Below are 27,059 nucleotides of genomic sequence, written 5' to 3' on the forward strand. Positions count from 1 at the left end.
CAGGCTATTAGTTTTCATGAAGCATTTAATCTTTGTGAAACAGCATTTAGTTTGCGTTCCTAAATCTGAATGGCCTACTTTATTTACAGGTATCGTAGTAAAACACATTCAAAAATACAGTCCGGCTTTCCGAAAGGCATGTAATGATCAGCGGAGCTGCCTTACAGTGAAACTGATCCACTTTTAATGCCCTGATTCTTGAAGGCAGTTTCATTGCGGCTGTTTCATTACAATGATTTCAGATGCAAATACAATCATTTACCTCCATAAAAGTGCATATCTTGAGTATGTCTATTATATCCATGGCCTAGATATCCTGAATGAAAATTTTGGAAGAAACTGGATCAGACAGCAGACCTCGCACTGCAAAATCTTTTTTTCACATGATCTACAGAAAGTGTGTGTGTGGCTGCGCACTCAAAGTTTAAACTGGCTCAACTTGCAGCACGACATGACACCTTCATGTTCTAAAATCTTTTTTTTTTTTTTTTTACATGATCTACAGCTGATGCTGGGTAGATTAACAAAGTGTGTGGCATGGTTTAAAACGGAGATTTTCAACTGCAAAGTGTCATATCGCGCTGTGAGTTGAGCCATTTTAAACCGAGATTTCAGAACTCGCAGCCACACACACACTTTCTGTAGATCATGTGAAAAAAAGATTTTGCAGCACGAGGTCTCATGTCTGATCCAGTTTCTGTTGGTGACACTCTGTTCCAGTTGAGCAAGCACACTTTGCATTTTCTCTGTGGAAATGCAGTCTAGTTCCAGCTTGTGCTTTCTTTTTAGCATCATTGTGGCATTTAGGCTATACAATGAGGTATACTTCTTTAAGAACTGATAGTCTGTAAAAATACTTGTAAAATTAGCAAAACTATTATGTAAACAGGGGTGGCACAGTGGTGTGGTGGTTAGCACTGTCGCCTCACAGCAAGAAGGTCCTGGGTTCGAGCCCCGGGGCCGGCGAGGGCCTTTCTGTGCGGAGTTTGCATGTTCTTCCTGTGTCCGCGTGGGTTTCCTCTGGGTGCTCTGGTTTCCCCCACAGTCCAAAGACATGCAGGTTAGGTTAACTGGTGACTCTAAATTGACCGTAGGTGTGAGTGTGAATGGTTGTCTGTGTCTATGTGTCAGCCCTGTGATGACCTGACGACTTGTCCAGGGTGTACCCCGCCTTTCGCCCGTAGTCAGCTGGGATAGGCTCCAGCTTGCCTGCGACCCTGTAGAAGGATAAAGCGGCTAGAGATAATGAGATGAGTCTATCTATTCTCTGGACTTTTTGTGAATAAATAGTATCGGTTCCCCTTTTCATGTAAAGTCTTCACTAATGAGTCAGTGAAATGTAGAGCAGAAGTTCAGATGCTTGAGTCATATTTTAAAAAATAAATAAATAATTAAACCACCACAACTCTACTTGCATCATAGCACAATGCAGCACCAATGATTAAGTGTCTTTAGCTTACTACCTGTTATTCGTCAAGTTGATCCTTTATCATAGTTTGCAGAATGCTGTGTTTTCAGTGTTGCCATTGTGCGAAAAAAAAATCTTTTTTTTTTTTTGGAAAAAGCAGCAATGGAAACCATCCGAGGCATCATGCAGGAATGCAAACGTCATTCCAATGCCTGTAAATGAACTTTCTCTTTTAAACATTAAAGCTAGACCGCCTTTCAGATTTTTCAAGTTTAGGTCATAAAAAGAATTTTCCCTGACACCCAATTATTTTTGTTTAGTGGAGTGAATTCGAATCACAGACTTCCAATTTTATAATTTAAAAAAAATAGAACAATTAATGAATTTAAGGCCACATGGCCCTAAATTCTTCACTATTTTTTTTTTTTCCCTGCTTCACCGTGACCCAATTCAAGATACTACGTCATGCATCACGTGGTGGACTTTCCCCGTTCACACAAAGTATTATGGGATACAAATTTGAAACAGGAGAGGAAAATGGCGGACGCGAGTGTGCGAATGAAACGTGAAAGACCGAATACAGTAATGGAAAGCGAGAACAGACATTATGTTGCGAAGGAAAGGAAACGCAGGACCAAACTAATATCGGCGGTCTTGCGAGCACCTCGGTGTGATCAGCTGTTCGTTTAGCGACAGAATGATGTAACTGTCAGTGCACGGTCAAGGTGAACCTGTAGATGGCAGTAATGCAACACTGTGGATGCCAGCTGCAGTAAAACTCAGTAGAATAAGGAAAAGAAGAAGGTAAATCTGCGCATGCGCACATGGACATCCTGTGAAGCAAGCGATTTCATGCACATTATTTGCGAAGGAATCCCCTCAGATTAAATAACTTCCCAGCTACAGAATGGCCTGTTTTTTTGGGGGGGTTTTTTGTTTGGGTTTTTTTTTTTTTTTTTAAGATATTGCACAAATAAACATATGACCCACTTTCAGAGGGAACTAAATTCCACCGATTTTATGAAATCGAAGGGCCGTATAGCTTTAAGCCTGCACACTTCTTCTTTGTTCTGCTGGTCTCTCTCTCTCCTTTCTGACATGTCGGTATTCTTTTGAGTTCTCCACTCGGCCTTTCAGACAGACCTTTTGCACCGCTATGGGGTAAGCTGTAGTCTAACAAACACGGGTGACACAAAACCAGACGTAAACAGTGAGCACAGACTCGTTTGATTCTCTCTGTGCCACAAGCCAGCATGACAACTGACTGTAGAGAACTCGACACTATTTATAGAACGAGCTGCAATAGATCTCGGCCTTGTCAAGCAGAGCACGGTGTTCTATATAAGCAGACACAATACCACTCGATGGCCTTAAAAACCACGACAGTTTCAGAGCATCCTTTAGTTCACCCGTACTCCCCAGCGAATAGTATTCATCAAAGTAGTCCTGAAATAAAACTTAAACATTTAAGTAATTCTGTGACACAGTTTCTGTAAAAGCGCAACTGTTTTGGGCAGCATGTACCTTTCACACTCAACAGAGCTATATTTAATAACCCCACAATACCCGGACACATCTGTGCCATTTCTCTAATTTGACGCTTTTTATAACGCACTCGTGTTTCTTTTTGGCATTCATGGAAATAGGACTAGAGAGGTTTTTTTTTTCTTTCCTCTTTCTCTTAAGACAGGCAATATTGCAGATAACCTGTAGGATTTGGTTGATAATGAAGTGTGCTGATGATATTTTAGCACTTTGCAGCCACCCTAAACTTCAAGAAGCAAAGGTATCTGTTTGAACCCTTGAGTGTGCACGTCTCTTTCCACTTGTGTGTGTGTGTGTGAGAGACTGCTTGCTCTGTGAAAGTTTGGCCGACAGTCAGGCATCAAAACGCTTCTCGGCAACAGCACTCATGACAGCAGAGTTGATTAGTGAGAGAGTAAGAGGAAGCTTGAAAGCTCAACTGTGAAAACCTGCCAGACGAAGTGAAAGAGAAGACGGTGAACAGGAAGAATTAGGCGCATGATTGAGACTGCGGGTTGTGACAGACTGTCCCTCCTTTTTATATCTTCCTCTCGGACGCTTTTTACAGTTATGTGGATATATTAAATAATTGTCACTTCAGTGGAAAACGTTTAAACATGATTTGCCAAGTCCATGCAAATCAATATATTTGAACATTACCGGAAAGTACTGGAAATATAATTTTGTAAAAAGGAAAAGCTCACACTGAAACACATATTTTAATATTTTTACACCGGAATATTTGTGACGTGTGAGCGGCCCGGTGGTGTAGCGGTTAGCACCGTCACCTCACAGCAAGAAGGTTCTGGGTTCGAGCCCAGTGACTGACGGGGGGCCTTTCTGTGCGGAGTTTGCATGTTCTCCCCGTGTCTGCGTGGGTTTCCTCCGGGTGCTCCGGTTTCCCCCAAAGACATGCAGGTTAGGCTCATTGGTGACTCTAAATTGACCGTAGGTGCGAATGTGAGTGTGAATGGTTGTTTGTCTCTGTGTCAGCCCTGCGATGACCTGGCGACTTGTCCAGGGTGTACCCCGCCTCTCGCCCATGGTCAGCTGGGATAGACTCCGGCTTGCCCATGACCCTGCACAGGACGAGCAGTTACAGATAATCGATGGATGGATATTTGCGATATGCTTTGAGCCAATTTGTTGGTTGGTGCTGTGTTTGTAATTCTTCCTAAGAGAACATCTAAGAGTGATTGAGATTGTCAGGCGCTCTGATGTCACAGGACGACATTGCTAGTGCAGTTATAGTTTACGTTACATTACAGGCATTTAGCAGACGTTTTTATCCAGAGCGACATACAACAAGGTGCCTTGCTCAAGGGCACTTCAGCTATTCCTGCTGGTCCAGGGAATCAAACCAGTGACCTTTTGGTCCCAAAGCTGCTTCTCTAACCATTAGGCCATGGCTTCCACATAGTTACAAAAATGTTCAAGTAGTCATACTTCACTGTAAACTTCTAAAACCCTATTGTATGTCATATATTCGTGAGAAATCCATCCATTATCTATACCACTTACCATCAGGGTCACAGGGAAAGCTATAGCCAATCCCAGCTTACATCACATCAGAGGCGGAGTACACCCTGGGCAGGGTGCCAATCTATAGATAGTTTTCACTGACGTCACGGCATTCCGGGGAATGCCCTCCAGCCACCATCTTGTGGGGCAAACAAAACGGACCATCGCCATTACCGGCTACGTTATCTCGGACGAATTTATGAAGTTATATAGTCAGTTTTCTAAAATAAAGATCAATGTCAGCAAAATCAACCAAACAGAAGTATATAGATACATTAGACGACATCTCATGACAACGGTATGCAGCCAAACTGGCCTTGATTGGGGGAATTGACTCCTACGAAGTGGACAAAGATGCATTTTCAAGTGACTATGCAGGGCTGCCAAAGCCTGAAACTGCCAAAGCCTGCTCCAAAGCCTGAAACTGACTTCATCAAACTTTAAAGGCTGTCTGATATATACAACTTTATATATTCACAGCGGGGGCGGCACGGTGGTGTAGTGGTTAGCGCCGTCGCCTCACAGCAAGAAGGTCCGGGTTCGAGCCCCGGGGCCGGCGAGGGCCTTTCTGTGTGGAGTTTGCATGTTCTCCCCGTGTCCGTGTGGGTTTCCTCCGGGTGCTCCGGTTTCCCCCACAGTCCAAAGACATGCAGGTTAGGTTAACTGGTGACTCTAAATTGACCGTAGGTGTGAATGTGAGTGTGAATGGTTGTCTGTGTCTGTGTCAGCCCTGTGATGACCTGGCGACTTGTCCAGGGTGTACCCCGCCTTTCGCCCGTAGTCAGCTGGGATAGGCTCCAGCTTGCCTGCGACCCTGTAGAGCAGGATAAAGCAGCTAGAGATAATGAGATGAGATATTCACAGCGCGCCTTTTGGCGGATGCCGCCTTTTTCACGGCTGAATCGCGCAGATCCGTTTTTTTTTTGTTGTTTTTTTTTTTAGGGGGGGCGTTGGAGTGTCTGATTATAATTTCAAAGTAAATTCTGTATTAAAATTACTAAATAAGCAAATCTGTTAGTCCATGAAACAGGAAGTATAAGGATGAGAAAAAAAAAAACAGTTTAAATCGCAAAGCTGCGCACATTTGCGCAGTCCTGCACACCGCTCGGGCTGTGCAAATGTGCGCAGCTTTCCGATTTAAACTGTTTTTTTTTTTTCTCATCCTTATGCTTCCTGTTTCATGGACTGTAACGGATTTGCTTATTTAGTAATTTTAATACAGAATTTACTTTGAAATTATAATCAGACACTCCAACGCCCCCCCTAAAAAAAAAAATCGGATCTGCACGATTCAGGCAGCATCCGCCAAAAGGCGCGCTGTTTGCATCCCAAACACAAATCAAATCATACAGAATAGACCTAAAATGTTTTTCAAAAATGACCCTTGCGTGAGTGAAGTGACAAGTTTCAAATAGAAACGTGACAAACGAGCGATATTAAGTGTACATTACAATGTAAACGTACACTCAGCGGTTCCAGTTAGGCATCCTCCAGAGATTGTTCACATGATGTTTTGGTTTCCAAAAACAAACTTAAACACAATTGATTGTTTATTTAAACAACTTACCACTTATAAAATGATCGGAGCAGACTTTGCCATGTTTGGAAGGCTGATAATCCTTGCGGTTGATTCTTGCAAGCCATAGATTTCTCCTTTGTATGCTGAGTTTGTTTGCTCGCCTTCGTGCTCCCGTACAGTGGGAATTCCATAAAAGCTCCGCTTGACTTCATCATTTGACCTATTACGACAGCCGTGAATACAACAGGCATGCACCATTACTAGCTTTAAATAGCCTGCTTGGGTTCTTTTGAAGACTTTGTACCCGCGCGTTACAATGTGTGCTCAGTCACCCGTACGGTAAGCTTGACCCGCAAGATGGCCGCCACTAGGGAATCCCCGACTCTGTGACGTCATGTGAAAACTATCTATTGCAGGGTTGACACAGAAACAATCAATCATTCACACTCAAGTTCACGCCTATGGGGCTGTTTAGAGTAGCCAGTTGACCTAATCTACATGTCTTTGGATTGCCAGAGGAAACTGGAGCACCTGGAGGAAACCCACAAAGGCATGAGGAGAACATGCAAACTCTGCACAGAAAGGCTGCAGTCGGTAAACCCAGAACCTTCTTGCAGTGAGGCGACAGTGCTCACCACTGCATCACTGTGCCACCATGAGCAATCCAACACAGATAGACTGAAGACAGAAAATGTTGGCAGAGATGCCTAGAAGTTTTTCTCCGCCTACACAGACGGTCTGCGCCGGCTACTCGAACCCAGAAGAAAAACCAAAAAACCCTTGCCTTTCAATGTTCAAGCGATTTTTATATCATCTCCGCTGCCCACAATTTGCTGCAAATCCAATTATTTCACCATGAAATTGTCTTTGATTCGGGTCATGACTGGAAGCAATGCCATATTTGCTGATCAATTCTCATGCGCTGATTGGCTGAGCCAGACCATGTGACCACACCATAGTGTATGTAGTTATGTTACACCATGTAGTTCTGTTACAGAGCCAGGCAGCATACTACACAGAGGGTAACTGAGAAAGCCAAACGCGCACACATCTGGAGGGAAATTTCATACGTATTTTGCAAGTATTTTACAGGGAAATGGTGAGCAATTTATTAGCACCAGAAGGCATGTAAATTTCTGACCCCAGACCCCCGTAACATTAGCGCCTTAGCATTAGTCGCCTACTACTTGGACTCAGTTTTCCAGAACGCGGGTCAGCTGTACACTGCAGTTGTGCTGAGTTATGGCAGACACTCAGCTTGGCTAGTTAGGGAGATGATGGTGAGATGACACTGGCATTGATGGTGAAAAGGGCATGAAAGTTGAAGCTTTGGAACCTGATCTTTTTGAGCAGAGTGCACAGATAAGGAGGTGAGGGTGCCAGCCGGAATAAAGGACTAGAGCACTGTTCAATCTTATTAAAACATCCAGATCATTGTGTTGAATCTTTGACAGGATGCTACCTCCTGCGTTACTACTGCACATCTTGACTCTGCCCTTTACTTGTAATTAGAGGCCACAGTCAGGCTGACATTCTGCTAATTGGTTCTTAGTTAGACAGATGTGGGGCACCCCTGAGGCTTCAGAAGGACCCCTGGGCTGTTCTGGTGTTGTCTAATTTTCCCCCACCTTGCCTTCTTTCAGATGACTTTCAGTCATCTGGCATGTCATCTGTCTCCACTATGCATAACTAATAATACATTCTTTCAGCAATATTTCAATAGAATGGGAGCTAATTATGGCTACCGAATCATGTCCGGTGGATTCGGGCCAGTTCCAGAGGCATGATAATCCTAGTGTCATCTATGAAAGTCTTCATGATGCCAGGAGAAGTGAAGGAGTCTGTTCTGCATACTGATATGAAACTTCTGGTCCTTAAGAAGAGGCGCTTCCAGTCCAGACGCAATTAAACTCTCTTCATCATGTGTTAATTCACAGAGGTGCCAGTGCCAGCATGGGGGAAAGTGACAGCATGAAGAGAAGACTGCCACAGTTGAATCTGGCACATTCTTCATGTCTACTTCAAGCTGCCTTTTGATTTACTGGAGTTAAATATTCATACCATTGTTTGGAGTTCCTTCCCAGTCCAAATCAAGAACACAATGAAAAGCCTTCTTGCCTTGAATTCTTGAACTTTTGGGCAGGAAATGAGGAAAGAATTTGAGTAAATGATGTGTTTACATGTGGTTGGGGGAGTGATTGAGATTTTGAAGGTGTTGTAAAATGGGGACATGCTGTCGAGTCCTTCACTACTATCTGTAAAAGTGTTGTGTCTGTGAGTTGTCTTTTTGGCATTGTGCAGAAGTCATGCTTCCAATAGCGTCACGTCTACAGAATTGTTTGCCCAGAGCTTTGAATCAGGAATAGGCAACAGTTTCACGCAGTGCTATTGAAGGATGAAAGACCCCTCGCAGAGGCCACTAGCCCTTTCTTTCTCTGTATGCCCTAAACCAGGGGTCATCAAACTACGGCCCGCGGGCTGACTCCGGCCCGCCACCCCCCTTTGACCGGCCCCTCTGCCCCCCACCACTTGAACTGGCCCTATGAGGCAATCCCCAAAAGTGGTCATGGCCTATTTTTTTTTTTTAATTGCTTTTTGGCAAATAATAACATGTCTGCATCTTGTATTTTGTTGATTTTACCAATTAAAATTGATATTTAGTTATAAAATGAACTATTCATATTTTCCGAATTTTCGTCATATGCTCGCGATCAAGCAGTGACAGGCAGCGCAAGCGCAGAGAACTGTCAGTGTTCAGGACAGCAAAATGGCTAGCGGTCAGCGAAAAGCTGACAGAGTGCAGAGTTTTTAAACAACAGTGGGCCACCGATTATTTTTTCGTTCAGTGTAAGGACCGTGCAGCTTGTCTTGTATGTAAAGAAAGTGTGTCGGTTTTCAAAGAATATAATCTGCGTCGTCACTACGAAACCCGCCACAAAGAGTATGCTAGTTTGCGAGGGCAAACGAGAAGAAAGGATTCGGAGGATGAAATACGGACTGGCTGCGCAACAGAATGTATTCCTTCACCAAACCCAGATCAACCAGGCTGCTGTCCGAGCTAGCTATAAGGTAGCTCACCTACTAGCTACCCATGGAAAGCCGTTTACTGATGGGGACTTTGTTAAAGTATGCATGCTTGCTGTGGCCGAGGAGGTGTGTCCCGACAAGAAGGATGCGCTCAACGCGGTGAGTCTCTCCGCACCTACTATGACCAGGCGAACCGAAGATTTGGGGGGCAACGTGTATGACCAGCTGAATCAGAAAGCGTCAGAATTCGAGTTTTTTGCTTTGGCCATGGATGAGAGCAATGACGTGCAGGACACAGCACAACTGCTGTGATCTATTGATCTATTGCTCATATTATTATAATTTCAGGGTTTTTTTATGTATTTATTTTAGAGGCCTATTTATTTGACCTTTATTAAGTGCTGCACACAATTATTATTAATATTATTAATAATATCAACAGGCCTACCTACAATTTATAATTTTCCACTCACCTTTGCCAGCGTCAATCACCTCAACTAGGCAGATGTTTCTTACCTTGACAGCTTTGATGTTATTTTTATTAGAAAATAAATAAATGGAATATCTGTGGTATTTCAAATTAAAACAAAGTGTGAAGACTCGATTACTACTTTTGCAAACCACTAGTAAAGATAAACAAATATGTGCCAGGAATCAAGTGTTGATATAGTAGTGTGGATATAGTAGTGGGGATGGCTGTGCCAGGCTAGTAATCTCTGCTACACAATGAGGCCTGCTGGTGGTCATATGTGTCTGGGTCATACAATTCTATGTTATAGCTGACCCGACCCCGGCCCCCATCACAGTCAGGAACGATAATGTGGCCCCCAGAGAAAAGTTTGGTGACCCCTGCCCTAAACTATCACACATGTCCACCTTGACCACTTGTCCTCCCAATTCATGTTCAGCAGCCAGCATGAAGCCCTCTCTTATGGATGTGTGCCAGGACCAAGCAGGTGTCAACAGGGAGGGATGAAGCAGATTGCTTCACGACTGGATCAGTCTGCCCCTGGAGTTTCCATATGCTGGAGTTGAGCTCTCAATAAACATCCACAGATTTCCACAGATCCCCTTCATATTTTCAGCTGTTGGTAATGTATTTATGGTTCTTTTCCTTTCTCTCTGTTTCTCTCTTTCTTCAGGTGTCCATACCCAACACCAGTACTGCCTGTATGAGAGCTGTGCTGGAGTATCTGTACTGTGGCTTGCTCACACCCTGCCCTGAGTTGGAGCCCATTGACCTCATAATACTAGCCAACCGTCTCTGCCTGCCCCGCCTTGTGGCTCTTACAGGTAGACTTATCTCTGCATTCTGAAAAAAAATTACAAGTTACTATTTAAGTATATCACGAATATAACAAATTACTACAGATTGTACACATCTAAAGGTACACGGGGTAACTTTTTCGGCAATTTTCCTGGGCAATTGCGCTTCGACACTTTCCCGTTGGGATTGGGCAACATAATTTCCATCTGAACAATTTTGATCGTTTTGGGCAACTTTTTAAGATCATCCAATCGGAGTGCTAGCAGCAAATCACATGACCACCTGAAAGCTTCTGAAATTTTCAACAAAGATGGCGACGTCTCTGGCAGTGGAGCGAATTAAAGGTGGGGTATGAGATTTTGGAATAACGGTTCCCGCAAGCCATATTTTGAAAAGAAACACGCCCGCCCTCACCATGCTCCCACCCCCCGCGTCTCCACCCCTCCTCCCCCTTATAAAGCCTGAGAAAATCAGCCTTTATAATGGTTGTCTATTGCGTTACACACCAGTGGAGCAGAGTGTAGAGAGCTTGGAAAAATAGCTCAAACTTTCTCATTTAAACTGTGTTTTCAGCCCCAATTTTCACTCCACACACACAATTTTCTCAAAAGTAGTAGCCACACTTGTCCTGATTCACACAATGTGTCTACCTACACGATAGGACTTGCAGTTTTTGAATGAGAAGCCTGAAAGTGAAGAGAGGACAGGCGCGCTTCCCCATAGACTGCCATTATAAACTTGGCAGAAAAGTCACTCATTTTTAACTCGCTCTAGTGACCTCAGTTTTTACACTACAGACAAAAAAATTACATCAGTGTGTTCAGGAGAGCCTTGTGGCGCTCACTGTGAAAGAATTTTGTGAATATCTCCTTCCGTTTTCGTGTAAATCCCCGTTGTTTGGAGGGAGCGCACTGAGAAAATCCTGCGCTCTGTGTGACACTGCTCGCTCGCTCTCACACACACACAGAAGGGACGGGCTGCTTGCGGGCTTCAGTCTGATTGGCGTGTCAGTATCCAATCATTTTGAGGTGGTACCTCGATAGGATTTGATGGCGTTTTTCCTTTATTTTACACTGTAGACTGGATTAAAATATTTCGTTTTTGGGTCAAACCTTCTATTGTACTGCTTGCAACATGGGTGTGAGGAGCTTTTCAAGCAATATGGTAAAAAAATACTCCTGAAAAAAAATCTCATACCCCACCTTTAAGAGAGACAACTTGTATCTTTCTTTTTATGCCAGTAAGTTATGTGCAAACCCAGAGTGGTGAATTTACAGTACCTCCTCAAAGGCTTAGAAAACCAACAGAGATCTATTTTTATGTGCTCAGGTTGTAATTAAGACATCGGGGGGGGTTTGTTTCTCTCAGCTAATGTAAACTGCCATTAGCTAACCACCGCTCTGTAGAGATTGAATGGGATTTAGCTAACTAGCAGTGGTTTTTGCTAACATAGTTAGCTGAAAGTTATTGCTAGCTGTGTTCAGTTATTTTCCAAAAGTGATACTTACTTTAGCGAAATAAAGGCTGAAGCCAAGACAAAAGTGACTGCTGCAAATGTGTGTGTCCATCTTGGCAGTTTCTGTCTCCCTCTGGCAATAGATTTGCTCTTATCTCATTGGTTTTTGCCAATTGTCTGTTGCCCTAATTAGTTGCTCTGTGTCTCACCTGGTTGCCCGTTGCTGGCAACATTGCCCAAAAAGTTGCCCCGTGTATCATGACCTTAACAGTTAGTTGAGTGCTAAACTCAGCATGATATTTCAAATACTGTTTGGACAGCATAAGATTTCCAGACAAATGTCTGACATAATGTTCCCAGAGGATATCTGTTCCAATTATGAACCATTAGCATCTGTATAAATCAGAGCTGAAAGTGCCTTGCATATGCATAGTTGCCACACTATGAATCCATGAATCCATCCATCCATCCATCCATCCATCCATCCATGCATGCATGCATACATACACTGCATAGACCCACTTCGTTGTAATACAAACTGATTGTTTTGATCTTTTTATGCTAAGTATGTAGGCTATACCAGAGCTAGGAACTCATTAACTTTGGTAAAGCCCAAGAAGCATCTTTTCTCTCGCAGGTCTTTCTGAAATGTCATCTCTGCCAATACTTGGTTTTGTTTTGGTTTCGACAACTTCTTGAAGAAAAAGCAGAAAACCACTTTCTCTTCAGAATATAAAGGAATTTTTATCAACGCCAATTCAGATGGGATATACAGTACTGGGTTATTTCTACTTGTCATTTTTAGAAGGTAAATTAGGGTGCAGTTTTTCCATAAGAAGACTCCTAGTAGTAATTACACTACCGTTCAAAAGTTTGGGGTCACCCAGACAATTTTGTGTTTTCCATGAAAGGTCACACTTTTATTTCCCACCATAAGTTGTAAAATGAATAGAAAATATAGTCAAAACATTTTTCTGGCCATTTTGAGCATTTAATCGACCCCACAAATGTGATGCTCCAGAAACTCAATCTGCTCAAAGGAAGGTCAGTTTTATAGCTTCTCTAAAGAGCTCAACTGTTTTCAGCTGTGCTAACATGATTGTACAAGGGTTTTCTAATCATCCATTAGCCTTCTGAGGCAATGAGCAAACACATTGTACCATTAGAACACTGGAGTGAGAGTTGCTGGAAATGGGCCTCTATACACCTATGGAGATATTGCACCAAAAACCAGACATTTAGGCCCTGTCCACACGGCAACGGATTCAGGTGAATCCGATAAAATTGTTTATCGTTTCGGCCTGGCGTCCACACGGCACCGGCGTTTTGGGTGCCCCAAACGAAATCTTTTGAGAACGGGGCCCAGAGTGGAAAAATATGGCAACGGCACCGTTGCGAAGTCGTCTGGATGAGTAGAACGGATTTGTTTACGATGACGTCACAACCACATGACTGTCAGTGCTTCATGCCGGGTAGAAGTGTAACGAACTCGATGCGAGTTGTCAACAAATCCTATAACTTGGTTCATGAAACGCGCTTACAAAATATTTTCACTGTGAATATTTATTGTGTAATGGTGCAAAGTGAGAGAGAGAGAAAATAGCCCTTAGGGCAGAGTCTTTAGTCCAAACACTGCGGAAGCTAATGTGGCTAATGCTACAGAAGAAGGGGTTTATGCGCATGCGTGTACTACTTCTTCCATTGTTCTGGTGTCTCCGATGGGACTGTCTTACAGCGCACCTAGAGGTGTGGCATGTGTATTGCATCATTTTCAGCAAGCGTTGCGTTGCCATATGGACCATGTGGACGCGATATTTAAAAAAAAAAAATCTCGTTGCTGTTGTCGTGTGGATGTAGCCTTAGTAGAATTTAGCTAGAATAGTCATTTACCACATTAGCAATGTATAGAGTGTATTTCTGATTAGTTTAAAGTGATCTTCATTGAAAAGAACAGTGCTTTTCTTTCAAAAATAAGGAAATTTCAAAGTGACCCCAAACTTTTGAACAGTAGTGTATGTGACCCAACCTCCCTATGCAAACGAATCCAAATGGAATAAGATTTAAATAAGCAAAGTTTACCGTTACATTACATTACATTACAGGCGTTTAGCAGACGCTCTTATCCAGAGCGATGTACAACATACCCAGAGCAGCCTGGGGAGCAGTTGAGGGTTAGGTGCCTTGCTGAAGGGCATTTCAACTATTCCTGCTGGTCCAGGGAATCGAACTGGTGACCTTTTGATCCCAAAGCTGCTTCTATAACCTTTAGGCCATGGCTTCCCCTTTACAGTTTATATTATAGTTTACCGTTCCAAGCCTAAAACAATATTAACAGTGGAATTGTGGTATGTTGTGATCCACAGAGCAACATGCGGTTGAAGAGCTCTTGCAGTGGGCAGTAAAAGGAGCGGACATTGACGGACAGGTGCTGGCTTACCTAGAAATGGCCCAGGTAATCTTCTTTTAGGTCTGTGGCAAAGCAGACCATTTTTCAGAGTAGATGGGCCTATTATTCTGTTAAGCACACTGATTTTAAATACTGGAGTAGCCAAGTAACAAAAGGAACATAATAATCCTCCAAATTACCATTTATTCATAGCAGTTCAAAGGATGATCAGCCATTGCCTTTCAAATGAGCCTCATTGTTAGAAATCACCGTTTGATGCCTTGTGCCAACTCCACTTCATCTCCCTTTCTATGTATCTTCTGTAGTTCCACAATGCCAAACAGCTCTCTGCTTGGTGCCTCCATCACATTTGCACCAACTACAACAGTGTGTGTCGCAAGTTCCCCAAAGACATGAAGACCATGTCTCCAGGTATAAACCGAATACCTGCCATATATCACTGTTGACCTCATCGCTTAATCATACTTGTCCATATCTCCTAAACATTCCAGTCATTTCACTCCCTTTTCTTCTCCAGAAAATCAGAAGCACTTTGAGAAGCAGCGTTGGCCCCCCATCTGGTTTCTCAAGGAAGAAGACCGCTACAACCGCTCAAAGAAAGAGCGTGAGCGTGAGGAAGAAATCCTGCGCAAGCAGCACACCAAGCGTGGCTGGTGCTTCTGGAGACACCCGTCCTCCTCTGCACCACACATCTCCTGAGGGTGCATTCTTCTCTGGAACCCACCACTGCCCACACCCCAAACCCCTCACCTTGTCTCGGCCTCAAGACTCACAGCTGAGCCTGGGACGACCCATGTCTATGTCCAATGTGTATGTCCTGGCTGGTGGACATTTTGTCTGGGGCTTCTTCGCCCCTGTTCTTCTGCCTTCCCTCGTCAATCCAGGTTTAATGCCAAGCCTGAGGCAAAAACCTGTGGCCCATAAAAGAGTTCTTAGATCGTCAACCGGAGGGGAGAGTTTCTCACTCTGTCTTGTGTTTCACTGTGTTAAGGTTGGAGGCCTCATTTGAGATACCACATAGGGAATGTCTTCATGGCAGTGATCTGCCTTCACATTTTAAGACTGTTATTCTCGCGCTACAACTGCAAACCCGCGCATCCTCACTCACCCCACAGTACCAAGCCTAGGCGCTGGCGCCCATACATGCATCAGGCGTGGTGCTGTTGTGATGAGCTTCTCCTGTGAATCCTATTTCTGGGGAAAACATCCAACATATATGAGCTACAAATACCTTGCACCTAGCACCTAAAACTGCGTCAGGGATTTGTTATTCTGTAACCCGCAAAGGTAAATCCAGCTGAACTGTGGTACATGCATATTGCCTCAGCAACGAATAACCTTTGCCTATTCTCTCGATAAGAGAAAAGATTGCTTTGGATCTTCTGTAGCCCCCCCCCCCAGTATATTCTTATATAAAGAATATAGCTCTTTATGCTATATTTTTCCAATTTTCCACCGAGACACTATTGAGGAAACTTCACTCAAGGCCCCTCATTTATCAACATTTCTTACGAAGAAATCTGTGCAGAAATAGTGTTTACAAACTTAACTTTTCAATGCAGAGTGTGGGATTTATCAAAACGAATGTTTGCTTCGGTTCTTGTTCCTACTTTTGCATGGGTGCACAAAACTGATACTGATTTAAATTTGTGCCATCAGTTGCAACTTAAATTGGAGTGAAAAATGAGCTGACCAAATGCAATACCTGTCCTGTCTGTTCATATACAAGTTCTTTCAATCATGATTTTCGCCCACAGCCACGTTTCAGAGAAGCAGGGGATATAGCAGGTGTTTCCCAAACATCACAAGGAGAACTATTAAATGGTACAGCTTAATTATTCGCTACGTTTATGGATTAAAATCTCAGCCTCAGAAAGAAGTTTCGTTCCAAAGCTGAGAGTTTGATTTACTTGTTGGTTCGTGAAATTTGAAGTACCCTTTAAAGCGATGAATACATACTATATATGGTTAATTGTGGCTGTGACTGTATGCAAGCGATCGATGACGTGTACATGCACAGCGGCTGTGAACAACTGGTATTTATTAAGCTTTATAGCGCATATGATACACATAATCACTGTTGACGAATTCCAGTTTTACTGCGTATATGACACTGTTTAGAACCTTTTCTACGCAATGTTGATACATGAGGGCCGAGAGTTTTTATTGCTAGAACTTGCAATGAGCAGAAACAGAACAGTAAATAAACATGGTGTGATGCTTCACTCATTAAACTAAGAAGGCTCTAATAAAGCACCAAAGAGATGATTCTGGTGTGGGGGGAAAAATATAACAGTGACGTCTTTAATGTAGGGCTATTTCTACCACTGCCATGGGAGTATTACCATTCTCGAAGGTCCGTTAGATGATTAGGCGTTTGTTCTGACAGCTAGCAAGAGTTTTGTTATACTTGCAGTTACTTCTCCAAGCCACTAGAGGCAGTGTAGATTTTTCAGTTTGTATAGCTCTTTAGACCAAGGAAATTAATCCGGAAATTTCCCTTTTTTTGTGGTTTCCCACTTTTATATATACATTTAACAATTCACCGAAGGCGAAGTGAATATCGGTGAATAATAACTGAGATGAAGTCGAGGTCATTATTTAAGTTATTCCACGAAATCGAGTCGTACATGAGCTGATAGCCGACAAGATGCGTAGCACCGAGTCGGCTATAAGCCACGCACGACGCGATTGAGTAGAATAACTGTTTTATTCTATCCACATTCACTGGATTTTGAGAAACCGAGCATTTTTATTTTTATTTTTTGCAAATTCGAAAAATAAAACCTTTTTTTATTTCTTACCATCAAATACTTTCATTCCATATTTTGGGGGTTTTGTTTCCGAATAGTTTTTATTTCATCCTCAGTTGGTTCAGCAACACGCTCTGGCATTTTGTTTTTCCCGACTGACAGTATATGAGCTGATAGCCTTGTAGTAGGGTAGCCAATCAGAGTGCACGATTGCTCATATCTAGTGAATGTGGATAGAATAATCACCAATATTCACTGAGCCTGAGGTGGATAATTGTTTTAGTATAAATACGCAGGAGATTTATTTAAAAAAAAAAAATTTAAATCGCGTTAAATTATTTCAAACTTCAAAAGCGGCATGCAAACGTATTAAAGGCGTGCGCAGAGTTGTCACTTATCTACAGGGCTTTGAACCAGAAATTTTTTTTTTCCTATTGGTTCGTTCCGAACAGAAACGGAATTTTAACGTTTCCGGTTTTGGGTTCCACCATTAAATAGACGTTCCCGAACCGGTTAGAACAAAAAAATTTCGTTCCCGGAACGGTTAATTATGTTCCCTGTCAGCTGTTTAACAAATGGCTATAAAATTATGTCTCTGTCTCATCCAGCTTAAGCCAAATGTAGGCTAATTCTATTACAACCTTCATTAAATAAGAAGAAATAATTCAAAACAATTATTATTTCAAATGTTGGCGATTTGGATTCTCAGTATGTCTTCCCATCTACACAAACAGAAAAAGTGCCAAAAATGAAAGATAATTCGTTTAGTGTGTTACCAAAGGCTAGTCAGGCCCTATGCATTGATAGGCTAACAGAGGTTAACGTCATTTAATGTTCGCGAGCCTCTCATTAACGTGGACAAATATATTGATATCGTGTTTGAAATTGACGTTTTTGAATAACGATCGACTGCAATAGTTACCTCTTATTTAAGATGTGGAGACGTGATAGTAGTCCACCCTCCCGCTCTCTCCATTCAGTCAGCGAACGTCACACAGGAAGTGAACCCCAGCGGGTCATAGAAACTTGCGCAGGAGAAGAATGACTTTTTTATTTGTAGGCTACGGAAACTTTGAGGAACGAAATAAAAACCGGTATTAACCGGTTACCATTATTTTTAATAAGCGTTTCTGTTCCGGAACATAAAAAAATAATAAAGTTTCTGGTTTCGTTTCTGTTCCATGTGAAATAGAAAAAGTTCCCGGTTTTCGTTTTCGTTCCTTGAACCGGTTCAAAGCCCTGCTTATCTATGCCGAGTCACATAAAATACTTTTTTGTTTTGAAAGAGATAAAATAAATCACAATTCCACCTTACCTTGGAATAGTTTTAGACCAAACTTCGTAGCATCTTTAGTGCTTTTAGGAACATTTTGTAATTCTTCCTCACTTACGGTGACAAAGTGATTGGCCGCCATTTTGCCAAGTCGCTCAAGGTGATTATCGAGAAATAGTCCAAATTTCTCGACCAATCAGCGCGCGATTTCCTATAATCACCTGCGTATTTATACTAAGTGTGTGTGAGAGAGAGTGAGCGTAACCTTTCAAGATTTTTGTCCTGGAGTTTTAAAATCTACTCAGTTGCAACATGACCAATAATAATGTTGGCGTGTTTTTTCCCTCCTCCTCTTTGCTAAGAACTAAGTGATCGTCCCTCAGTCTAACCTGCTGTGTTCTACCTCTGCAGAAGTTTGAGATTCAGTCTTTATGGTGTTACGGTTTATATACACAAGCTTTATATCCTCACTTTCCAGTTCACACAATGGAAAATGGTGCTTGGAATTACTAAATATCCCAGTGATTAATATTCTTTTCTTACGGGAGTTTTTTTTTTTTTTCCTCTTGCTTATGTAATTACTTTGTGTGACAATCCTAAACAAAAAAAAAAATCTTGACTATTTAGGAAAGTAAAGGTGTTGGCATTCATCTTCAAAAAGCTTTGATTCATTTGAAAGGCTTGTAGCAAAAAGGAAGATGGGCTTTGTGGTATTATCGATGTATCCTACTGATGTGGTATTAATGTGGTTACATAGATCAGCTCAGTAATTATAACCTCTCCACTTCTGTCCTGACATTAAGTATTCAGTATTTCTCAAACACATTGTGCTGTTGTGTGTATGTGGTGATCCTGGGTGCCCTGTGCCTGTTACAGTGCGTAGACGTCAGTGTTATTTAGGTGTTTGTTTGCTTGGGCTGAGGTGAAGGAGGTGATGTCGTCTGAAAGCTCAGTTTCACATGAGTGCTATTTTTGTAAATGTTAAAACAGAAAAATGTTAAACTTTTTTTTTTTTTTTTTTGGTAGCACCTTCCGCTATTTCTGGCTTTCGTATTTTTTTTTTTTTTCACCTCGGTGAGGCTGCACAAGGTGCCGGCGGTAGCTAGCTGGAGACGTGGTGTGGAAAGACTTTTTCTCACTAGAGACATGTTCAAATAATCAACAGCTACTGAAATAGATATGCGAGAGAATCTCAACGGGCCCATGTGTGAATGAAGCTGATCTTTTGGAAGGAAGATTTTAACACAAGGAGGGGTCCTTTTGTGCGAGATCTTTGAGGGTGATTTTTATATCATTTTTAAAACTAGCAATTTGTTATCGAAAATGAACCAGTGTTCAGCAAAATAATCTGCCAGTTAATACCAGTTTACAATTGCTCTGCAAAATGACTGTCTCCGTACTAAGCACTTCAGTCGTAACCAGTTCTCGCAGATGAATCAGTCGTGTTTACCTCTTGTACAGTGTATTTCTGGTCTTGAAGGTGGAACGCTGTGTTGCCTTGGTGATTTTTGGGGCATTTTTTTTTTCTTCTTCTTCCCTGACACATTTTCTGTCTGGATCTGTTGTGCATGACTGACTGTTCCTAAACTCCAGCATTTAAAGACATATATATAAAATTTTTTGTAGCATGGTAAATTTTCTTCCACGAATGTTTTTAGCTCCGTGTAGTTTGTCCGTGAACGCAATGATGTCTTTGTATATTACCTGTGTGCTTTATTCTGATTGCCTTTGCTAAGTTCGGGTTTTAAAGGAAAAGGCAACTTTTGTACAAAATCACCACAAATAGATAGATAAATATATAAAGTAATCGATCATGGAATTTATAGAGAAAGAACAGACTGCATAACAGTATCTTTTAACTTTTAATAATATGGGCTTGCGCTGAGCTCAGCGAAGATGCGTTCCGCCATATTGATCTACTGCGTGACGTCATGCGGCCCACCACTGAAAAGAACTCTTCAGTGCTTCATGGTAATATGCCGCTTTTCCACTACCAACGCGGCTGAGCCGTGCCGTGCTGAGTTGGGCTGAGTCGAGCTGAGCGGGGCTGTTGGAGTTGCATTTCGACTACAACCGCGCTGAACCGTGCTGGCTGGAAGTGGGTGGACACATTGGGTGGAGTTAGCGAAAGTGGGTGGAAGTCACGTGATGTCGTTAGGCAGCGCAAACAATGACATCAATGACCTTTTAAGCGGATAATAAACATGGAGTCGTTAGTGTTGCTGGTCTTGGTGCTGTGGCTTGTTGTCACCGACAACGCCAACAGATACTGGCAAGAACGTATAGATGAGGCGAGGCGCATAAGGCTTCAGAAATTCTCGTAATTCGTAATTCTTCTTCTTCCGGGTTTACGGTGTTTACAGATCCCAGCGTGCTCGCGGGGCGTGTGTGGGCATGTGAGGTCACTCCTCCTCACCAATCAGTGCACAGGGGAGTGTCTGCTCACACCCCTAGCCTCACTCAGCTCGGTTTGGCTCGCTTCAGCCCCACTCCAAAACCGTGCGAGTTTTGGGTGCTAAGCAGGGCTGAAGCGAGCTGAGTCGCGCCGCTTTGAGGTAGTCGAAACGCGAGCCGTGTCAGGCTGAAGCGAGCTGAAAAAGGGTAATGGAGGGCTCCGAGATGAGGTTAAAAATAGTAACACTGTGCGTGCGCGGCCATCTTGGAAGTCACACGCTCCAGAGCGCTCATAGAGTACACATCATAGAGTACACATTCACCGATTCGTTTCCGCGTTAGAGGGCTTAAAAGCTTGGATTTTTTTAAAAGAATTTAGACATCTGAAGTGATGGAGCACTACTGTGAAAGTTTGGATAAGCAGGCACGGGAGCGTTATGCTGAGAAGGTACGTTTCATTGGGAATGTAGATCCATACACTGTCAGTGAGAAGGAATGGAAAGCTGACCCCAGCTTGTTGCTGCATTTAACATACATGGATCTTGTGAACTATCTAGTGTTTCACCCAAGTCCATTTTGTGAACTAAAGGATTTCCAGAACTACAAGAGCATGGAAGCATACGATAGATTTGTGTCCGGTTGGATCCGCGATGTGTCGGTGTTTACTGCTGAAGACGGAGAGACAAAAGTGATCAGAGGGAAAGTGTTACACTCGCAGAGACTATCCCAGCCTAGTCTACACCCCTGGATAACAGTTGACAAGAGACATGCTATTTTGTGTGCACATTGCAACTGCATTGCTGGACTTGGGGAATGTTGCTCCCATGTTGCTTCCCTGTTGTTTTATGTTGAAGCGGCCACGAGACTGAGGGAAAGGACGACGGTCACACAACAGCCGGCATACTGGATGCTACCGGTAACTATGAAATTAAAATAACTATTTTAGTAACTATGAAATTCAAGACAATATTAACCTACCTGTCACAAAGTGATCAGAACAAATCCGGATACAGTCAAGTTGTCCTAAATTTGATCGGTTGATGGCAGCCAGCCACTGTCGTCTCCTCCGCTCGCTTTTCTCCTGTGCTGCAATTCCCTGGTTAGTCACGACTTTAGGGAGTCTGTGGAAGCTTTTGCCACCCTTTTCCCCTCGGTTACTACAGCCAACAATGACGCACGTATTCGGCATTGTCACCCCTTTTTGCTTCGCTGAACAACAACAATGCACTGACACAGCGCGCTTTGACTTCCAATATGGCCGCCGCCGGGTGCGCGCTGACCTCAGAGCACTCTATAAGGTAAAAAACCAGTACAATCGCTTCTTCAAAGTTTCACCAAATGGTTTTATTTATGCAACTTAAAGCTCATAATACTGTATAACTTTGGTTGAGCAAAAACATGGCTGAATCCTGAATGACTCCTATTTGGATTTGTCCTACCAAGCCTACTGCGCATGCGTGAAGCGGCTCGGCTCGGTTTTCCCTTTCGGGCGCTCTCGTTTTCTGTCGGAATTTGGTAAAGAAAAAAATAAATAAATATTATTTACCAGCTTACTGGGTTCATGAGCATAAATCTGACAGCTGACAAGGTCGGGATATAAACGAATCGAATACAAGCCACCCGCCGGGACTCCTAATCACAGTGATCTGCTTGTTTTTTTTTTTTTTTTTTATATTGGATAGGACAGTGTAGAGACAGGACAGGAAATGAGTGGGAGAGAGAGACGGGGAGGGATCGGGAAATGACCTCGGGTCCCCGGATTTATGGTATGGCGCCTTAGCCACCTGAGCCACGACGCCCCCCAGTGATCTGCTTGTAAACACTGTTTTCATGGGCCCAGTGACGTCACAGATCAGAGGGAGGCGCATTAACGAAAGATTCTGATTGGTTTATAGTTGCCCACAATCTCAAAATGGCTGCCTCCTCCAACTTCGGCTCATCTGCGTCAATTCATGATTTCAAAGTTAAAAATATTTTTTCATGTTCGATATATAATGGAAATAATTAACGGAATTGATTACGTATATGTTTTTCTCCTATCACACACCTGGTTTTGTACAAAAGTTGCCTTTTCCTTTAAGAACAGACGGTGGGGGGTGACGCGTTTCTGTAGTTTGGGACTGTTTTGTGGATCTCTGTATGAGTATTATTCGAAAAGTTATTATGGCTTAGGTAACGTTTTGAGACCTGATCGCACTAACAATGGATAAGCCCTTATTAACTAACAGTGTAACAGCCTATGCACTTTAGTCTAAATTGAATGAAGAACTAAACAGCTAAACTTTTTTTTTTTTTATTTCCTTTCCCTGATTTTGTAGTGATTGCCTTGAATTTTACATGGTGAGTGATGCACGTTTACAGGAAATGTGCATGAAGAATGGTCTCTTGGACGTGATTTGCATGCATTCATGCGTACATTTGTATTAAGAATCAGGTGTGCACTTTGTCATTAGTTTATTCTCCGATACGAGTCCATATACATAATGTGTGTTGCATTTAGAGGAAACTCTAATGACCGTTTTATATACAGTTTTTAAAAGGTTTATCGTGTCCTTGCTCAAAAAAAAAAAATTTCCCCCCCACAGAGGTTGCAATAGTAATGATTCATAGGGCTCGGTGGTGTTGTATCCTGGCAGTACCTGTGCCTTTGATATTATTATTATTATTATTATTATTATTATTAATAATTTTTTTTTAAAGAAAAAAAAATAGTGTTGCCTTTCTGAAGAGGGCCTCTTACTACTGCCTTTAGATGTTGACTAATTGTAAGAAAACCACGTGTGCACACGCATAAACACACACAGGCACCTTGCCAGGCAGCTGACCACCGCATTCCTCCTCCTCTTCCTCTTACTGTCAGTGCCTGTGGACGTTATGTAGCACAGCTTGCTGTTCTCGGACCTGTCCTTATGCTGCACCCTTTTCATTGCTTTTCTTGCATAAAATATTTCCAGCGCTCGTCGTTTTGCTGAGCCAAGTGGAACTCCATGCTTTGGGTTCGATGTGATCATGCTGGTCCGGCTGAGAGAGAGCACGTACAGTACCGTACAGCCTACGGGATTCGTCGTAGTTGGACACTCATGCCCTCTACAGAAGCAAAATGGGGAACTATTGAATGCAGCTTATTACGCAGCACCCGTTTTCTGGTGTGATAGAAAGACTTCTGCATTCTAAGGGCTGCACATGCTTCTTCCAGCGCTGCTGTTTCCTTTCTGATTCAGCATCCGTTTCTCCAAATTGTTCACGATTCTTCCTTCCAAATATGATTTTCCTCATTTTCTGTACCTCACACTTTGTATACGTACCTCTTCATAATTATGATGATTTTGATTAATTGCAGACTTTGGTCTTTGGGTAAAACCTACTCGTGTATTTTCCAGGCAGTGAATTCATAACAGAGTATTACGTGTTTGTGGTTTAGATGCTTTATGCATTTTCTTTTCATGCATCTTATCTTATACAAACTGCTGTGGGGAATAACAATATGCAAAGGGGTTAATATTATCATAACTTTTGATTATACAGCTCTCATCTCACTTTCAGTGGAAGTGGCCTTCTTTAAACTAACATGCCAATTCTAACACGAGCGGTCTCGTCAGTTTTACGTGCAGCGCGGAGCGGATCTCCGTCTCAAGGCCACCTCGACGGTGGAGAGCGGTCCAGTCAGCTACTGAGTAAAAGCTGAGGACGATTCTTCCTATTGTTTCGTTCCATTTATATTATTGTGTGACTATTATACCATTAAGCAGTTTGTGTTAATCGTGTTAATATGTTTTGAAAATTGCTGTTGATGTAACAAGACAAGAGAGAGCACACACAACACACCTATAAGGGCTTTTTTTAAAAACCACAAGAAAAAAGAATTAATGAAAGAAAGAAAGGCAACAGTCGGAATGTTTTGCAGATGCTGCAAAAATGTTTTAATGAAACCTTTGTAATACTTTTTTTGAACCACTGTGATTTGTACAAAATGGAACAAATATGTAGGGGCAATGCCGTTTCAGTATTCTAATGTTTAACTGGGCTTTTAATAAACTTTAAGTGGATTATTTGATATTTGCATTTTTGTTTTTTTTTGTTTGTTTGTTTGTTTGTTTGTTTTTTTACACTGAAATGATAAACTGAGATTTAGTAATAAATTACATTCATTTGTAGTTTAATATGAAGCATTTAAAAAGGGTGCGCATATATATGGGTCTGTCTCAGAAACTGGGTACTGTGGGGGTACCCCACTAAATATACTCAGTCAATAAACTATACGGTTTTGAATGGTGGTGATGGTTTTAATTTGAAATAAAATGATGAAAGAAATAATACAGATAAAACTAAGTCTTTGATGTGAATACTCTGCAGAATTTTTGCCAAATTCTGAATAAATTTGTGGAAAAATGGCGGCTTGATCTGGGACATGATAAATGGTTGACTACATCGCATTCCCTTAGAAAGGTTGTAGTCCACTGAAAAGTCTACAGTTATCACTAATTATATTTTAAGTTGTAACTTTATACACGTAAGGATTGGTGCGCTCACAGAATAATCATAACCGTAATAAAACATCATGCAAAATATTTGATCACCGTCGTAACTCCGTTTTCCGCAAACCCAAAACCAATACGATCATGTGTTTTGATCTAAACGGAAAGCCTCAGGGTCAAGGTCACGACCTCACCAAAAGTAGTAACTTAAAATCACTACGCCATATAAAAATTTAGCTATAAATCTGCGATTTTGTTTTTTAAAACGAAAGCTGAAAGTTAGGTATAGAATATGTTTCTTACAGAATATGTTACGATGGTAGCTGGTCTTGTATGAATTTCTGAGCTATAAAATGAGTTGTGGTCTATTTTTTACCGTAGCGTGTTATTTGTGTGCGGGGAAGGACACACATTAACAATTTGCATGTGTAGAATGGAATTTTCCACTCCAACAGTTAGAAGTTGATCGTGCTTCCATTTGCGGTCTTTCTGTTACGCGGGTGATCTGTTCGGACGTTATCGCTGAAAAGGTGAGTTTTGACAGTTTTGTTTTAGTCTTGCAGTATAAGGCAATAGAATGTTTCTTTTCCATCTTACTTTCATATTTCGTAGTGTTTTTGTGTATTTCTGGCCAATATTTTGCAACCATGGTCAATTTAGATCGAACTTCTGATAGAATCTACGGCCAGTCATTTTGCCCCGCCCCTGCCTCACGCTCCGTCCGGTGCGGTAGTGATGTCCCGTTGCTCGCGTGCCGCAGCAGAGACCTGCGCGACCTTCAGCCGGTACAGTCGCTGTTCTTTTACCACCGCCGTTATTCTCGTTTCCGGTGTGTTCTTGATTTTCCCATTGTGTCCTATTGTCCTATTTCGCCATATCAAATACCCAAAATGTATCATATTATTCATATTTAAGTGAATAATCAATTCAGTCATCATAACTTGGCATTTTTAACCCAAGCAATCAAAAAGAGCAAATTTATTCAATATTTTCACTCATCTGTGAAGGAGGAGCTTTAATTCTTCATGATGTAGTTATTTTATATGTAAATCAATTTTACAAAAGCATTTGAATTGTAATAAAAAAAAAATGTCCACAGTGGAGGCCAGATAAAGCAAGATATCTTTTTATTCTTATTAAACATGACAAAAGAAACACTGAGTGTTAGGTGAATGCAAAAAAAATAGTAAAATTAGAAAATTTATTTTTTGACCATAATGTCCCAAATGAGAGACCAGTTTCTGAGACGGACCCATTTTATATATACACGTGTGTGTGTATATATATATATATATATATATATATATATATATATATATATATATATATAAAAATATCTTGTTCCAGTTGTCCATTTCTCATCAGGTTGTCCTGGTTCTTCGACACCTGACATGGACATCGTTATGACGCTTGTTTTTCTGTTACTCGTTGATTAAGGTAGGTAGATAGCATTAACAGCCTTGGCTACAGGCAAGTTGCTTCATCCAGGACACAAACCCATGACCTCCTGCGCCAAGTCACTGATGTTACCAATTGAGCTGGGGTTGGTTTCCCAAAAGCCTCTTAACGCTAAGAGCATCTTAACTAGGAGAAAGAGTTTTCATTGTGATGCTCGCTCTACCATTTAACGATGATCTTTGTGCTACGATGCTTTTGGGAAACCCACTCCTGAGGGTGTAAGATGCCAGCAGGAAGCGCGTACATGGAACGCCATAACCAAGTGTACAGAAAACTCTGGGCCAAGTACAGACTGGAAGTCCCAAGGTCAAAGTGGGACACACCTCCAAAGGTGGTTGAGAATGACCAAGCTAAGATCCTGTGGGACTTTCAGATAAACTGGTAATGGCTAGCCAACCGGACATGGTAGTGGTGGACAAACGGGAGAACAAGGCTGTGGTGATAGATGTGGCAATACCAAGTGACAATAACATCAGGAAAAAGGAACTTGAGAAGCTCAAGAAGTATCAAAGGCTGAAAGAAGAGCTAGAAAAGATGTGGAAGATGAAGACAACAGTGGTTCCCATGGTGATAGGAG

At 42.1% G+C, this 27,059-nt stretch overlaps 1 protein-coding gene across 8 annotated transcripts in view; it reads left to right on the plus strand.

The window, feature by feature from the left end:
• Positions 1-24,603, plus strand: part of rhobtb4 (Rho related BTB domain containing 4) — a 115,488-nt gene extending 90,885 nt beyond the window's left edge. For all 8 annotated transcript variants that reach the window (XM_060907177.1, XM_060907178.1, XM_060907179.1 and 5 more), the window contains 4 exons: positions 10,142-10,292; positions 14,086-14,174; positions 14,435-14,540; positions 14,647-24,603. In XM_060907177.1, coding sequence (XP_060763160.1) covers positions 10,142-10,292; positions 14,086-14,174; positions 14,435-14,540; positions 14,647-14,828 — 528 coding nt within the window. In that variant the 3' untranslated portion in view covers positions 14,829-24,603. The remainder of the gene's footprint in view (positions 1-10,141; positions 10,293-14,085; positions 14,175-14,434; positions 14,541-14,646) is intronic.
• The last annotated feature ends 2,456 nt before the right edge of the window (positions 24,604-27,059 follow it).

This window comes from Neoarius graeffei, chromosome 24 (assembly GCF_027579695.1).
Source record: "Neoarius graeffei isolate fNeoGra1 chromosome 24, fNeoGra1.pri, whole genome shotgun sequence".
NCBI lineage: Eukaryota > Metazoa > Chordata > Actinopteri > Siluriformes > Ariidae > Neoarius > Neoarius graeffei.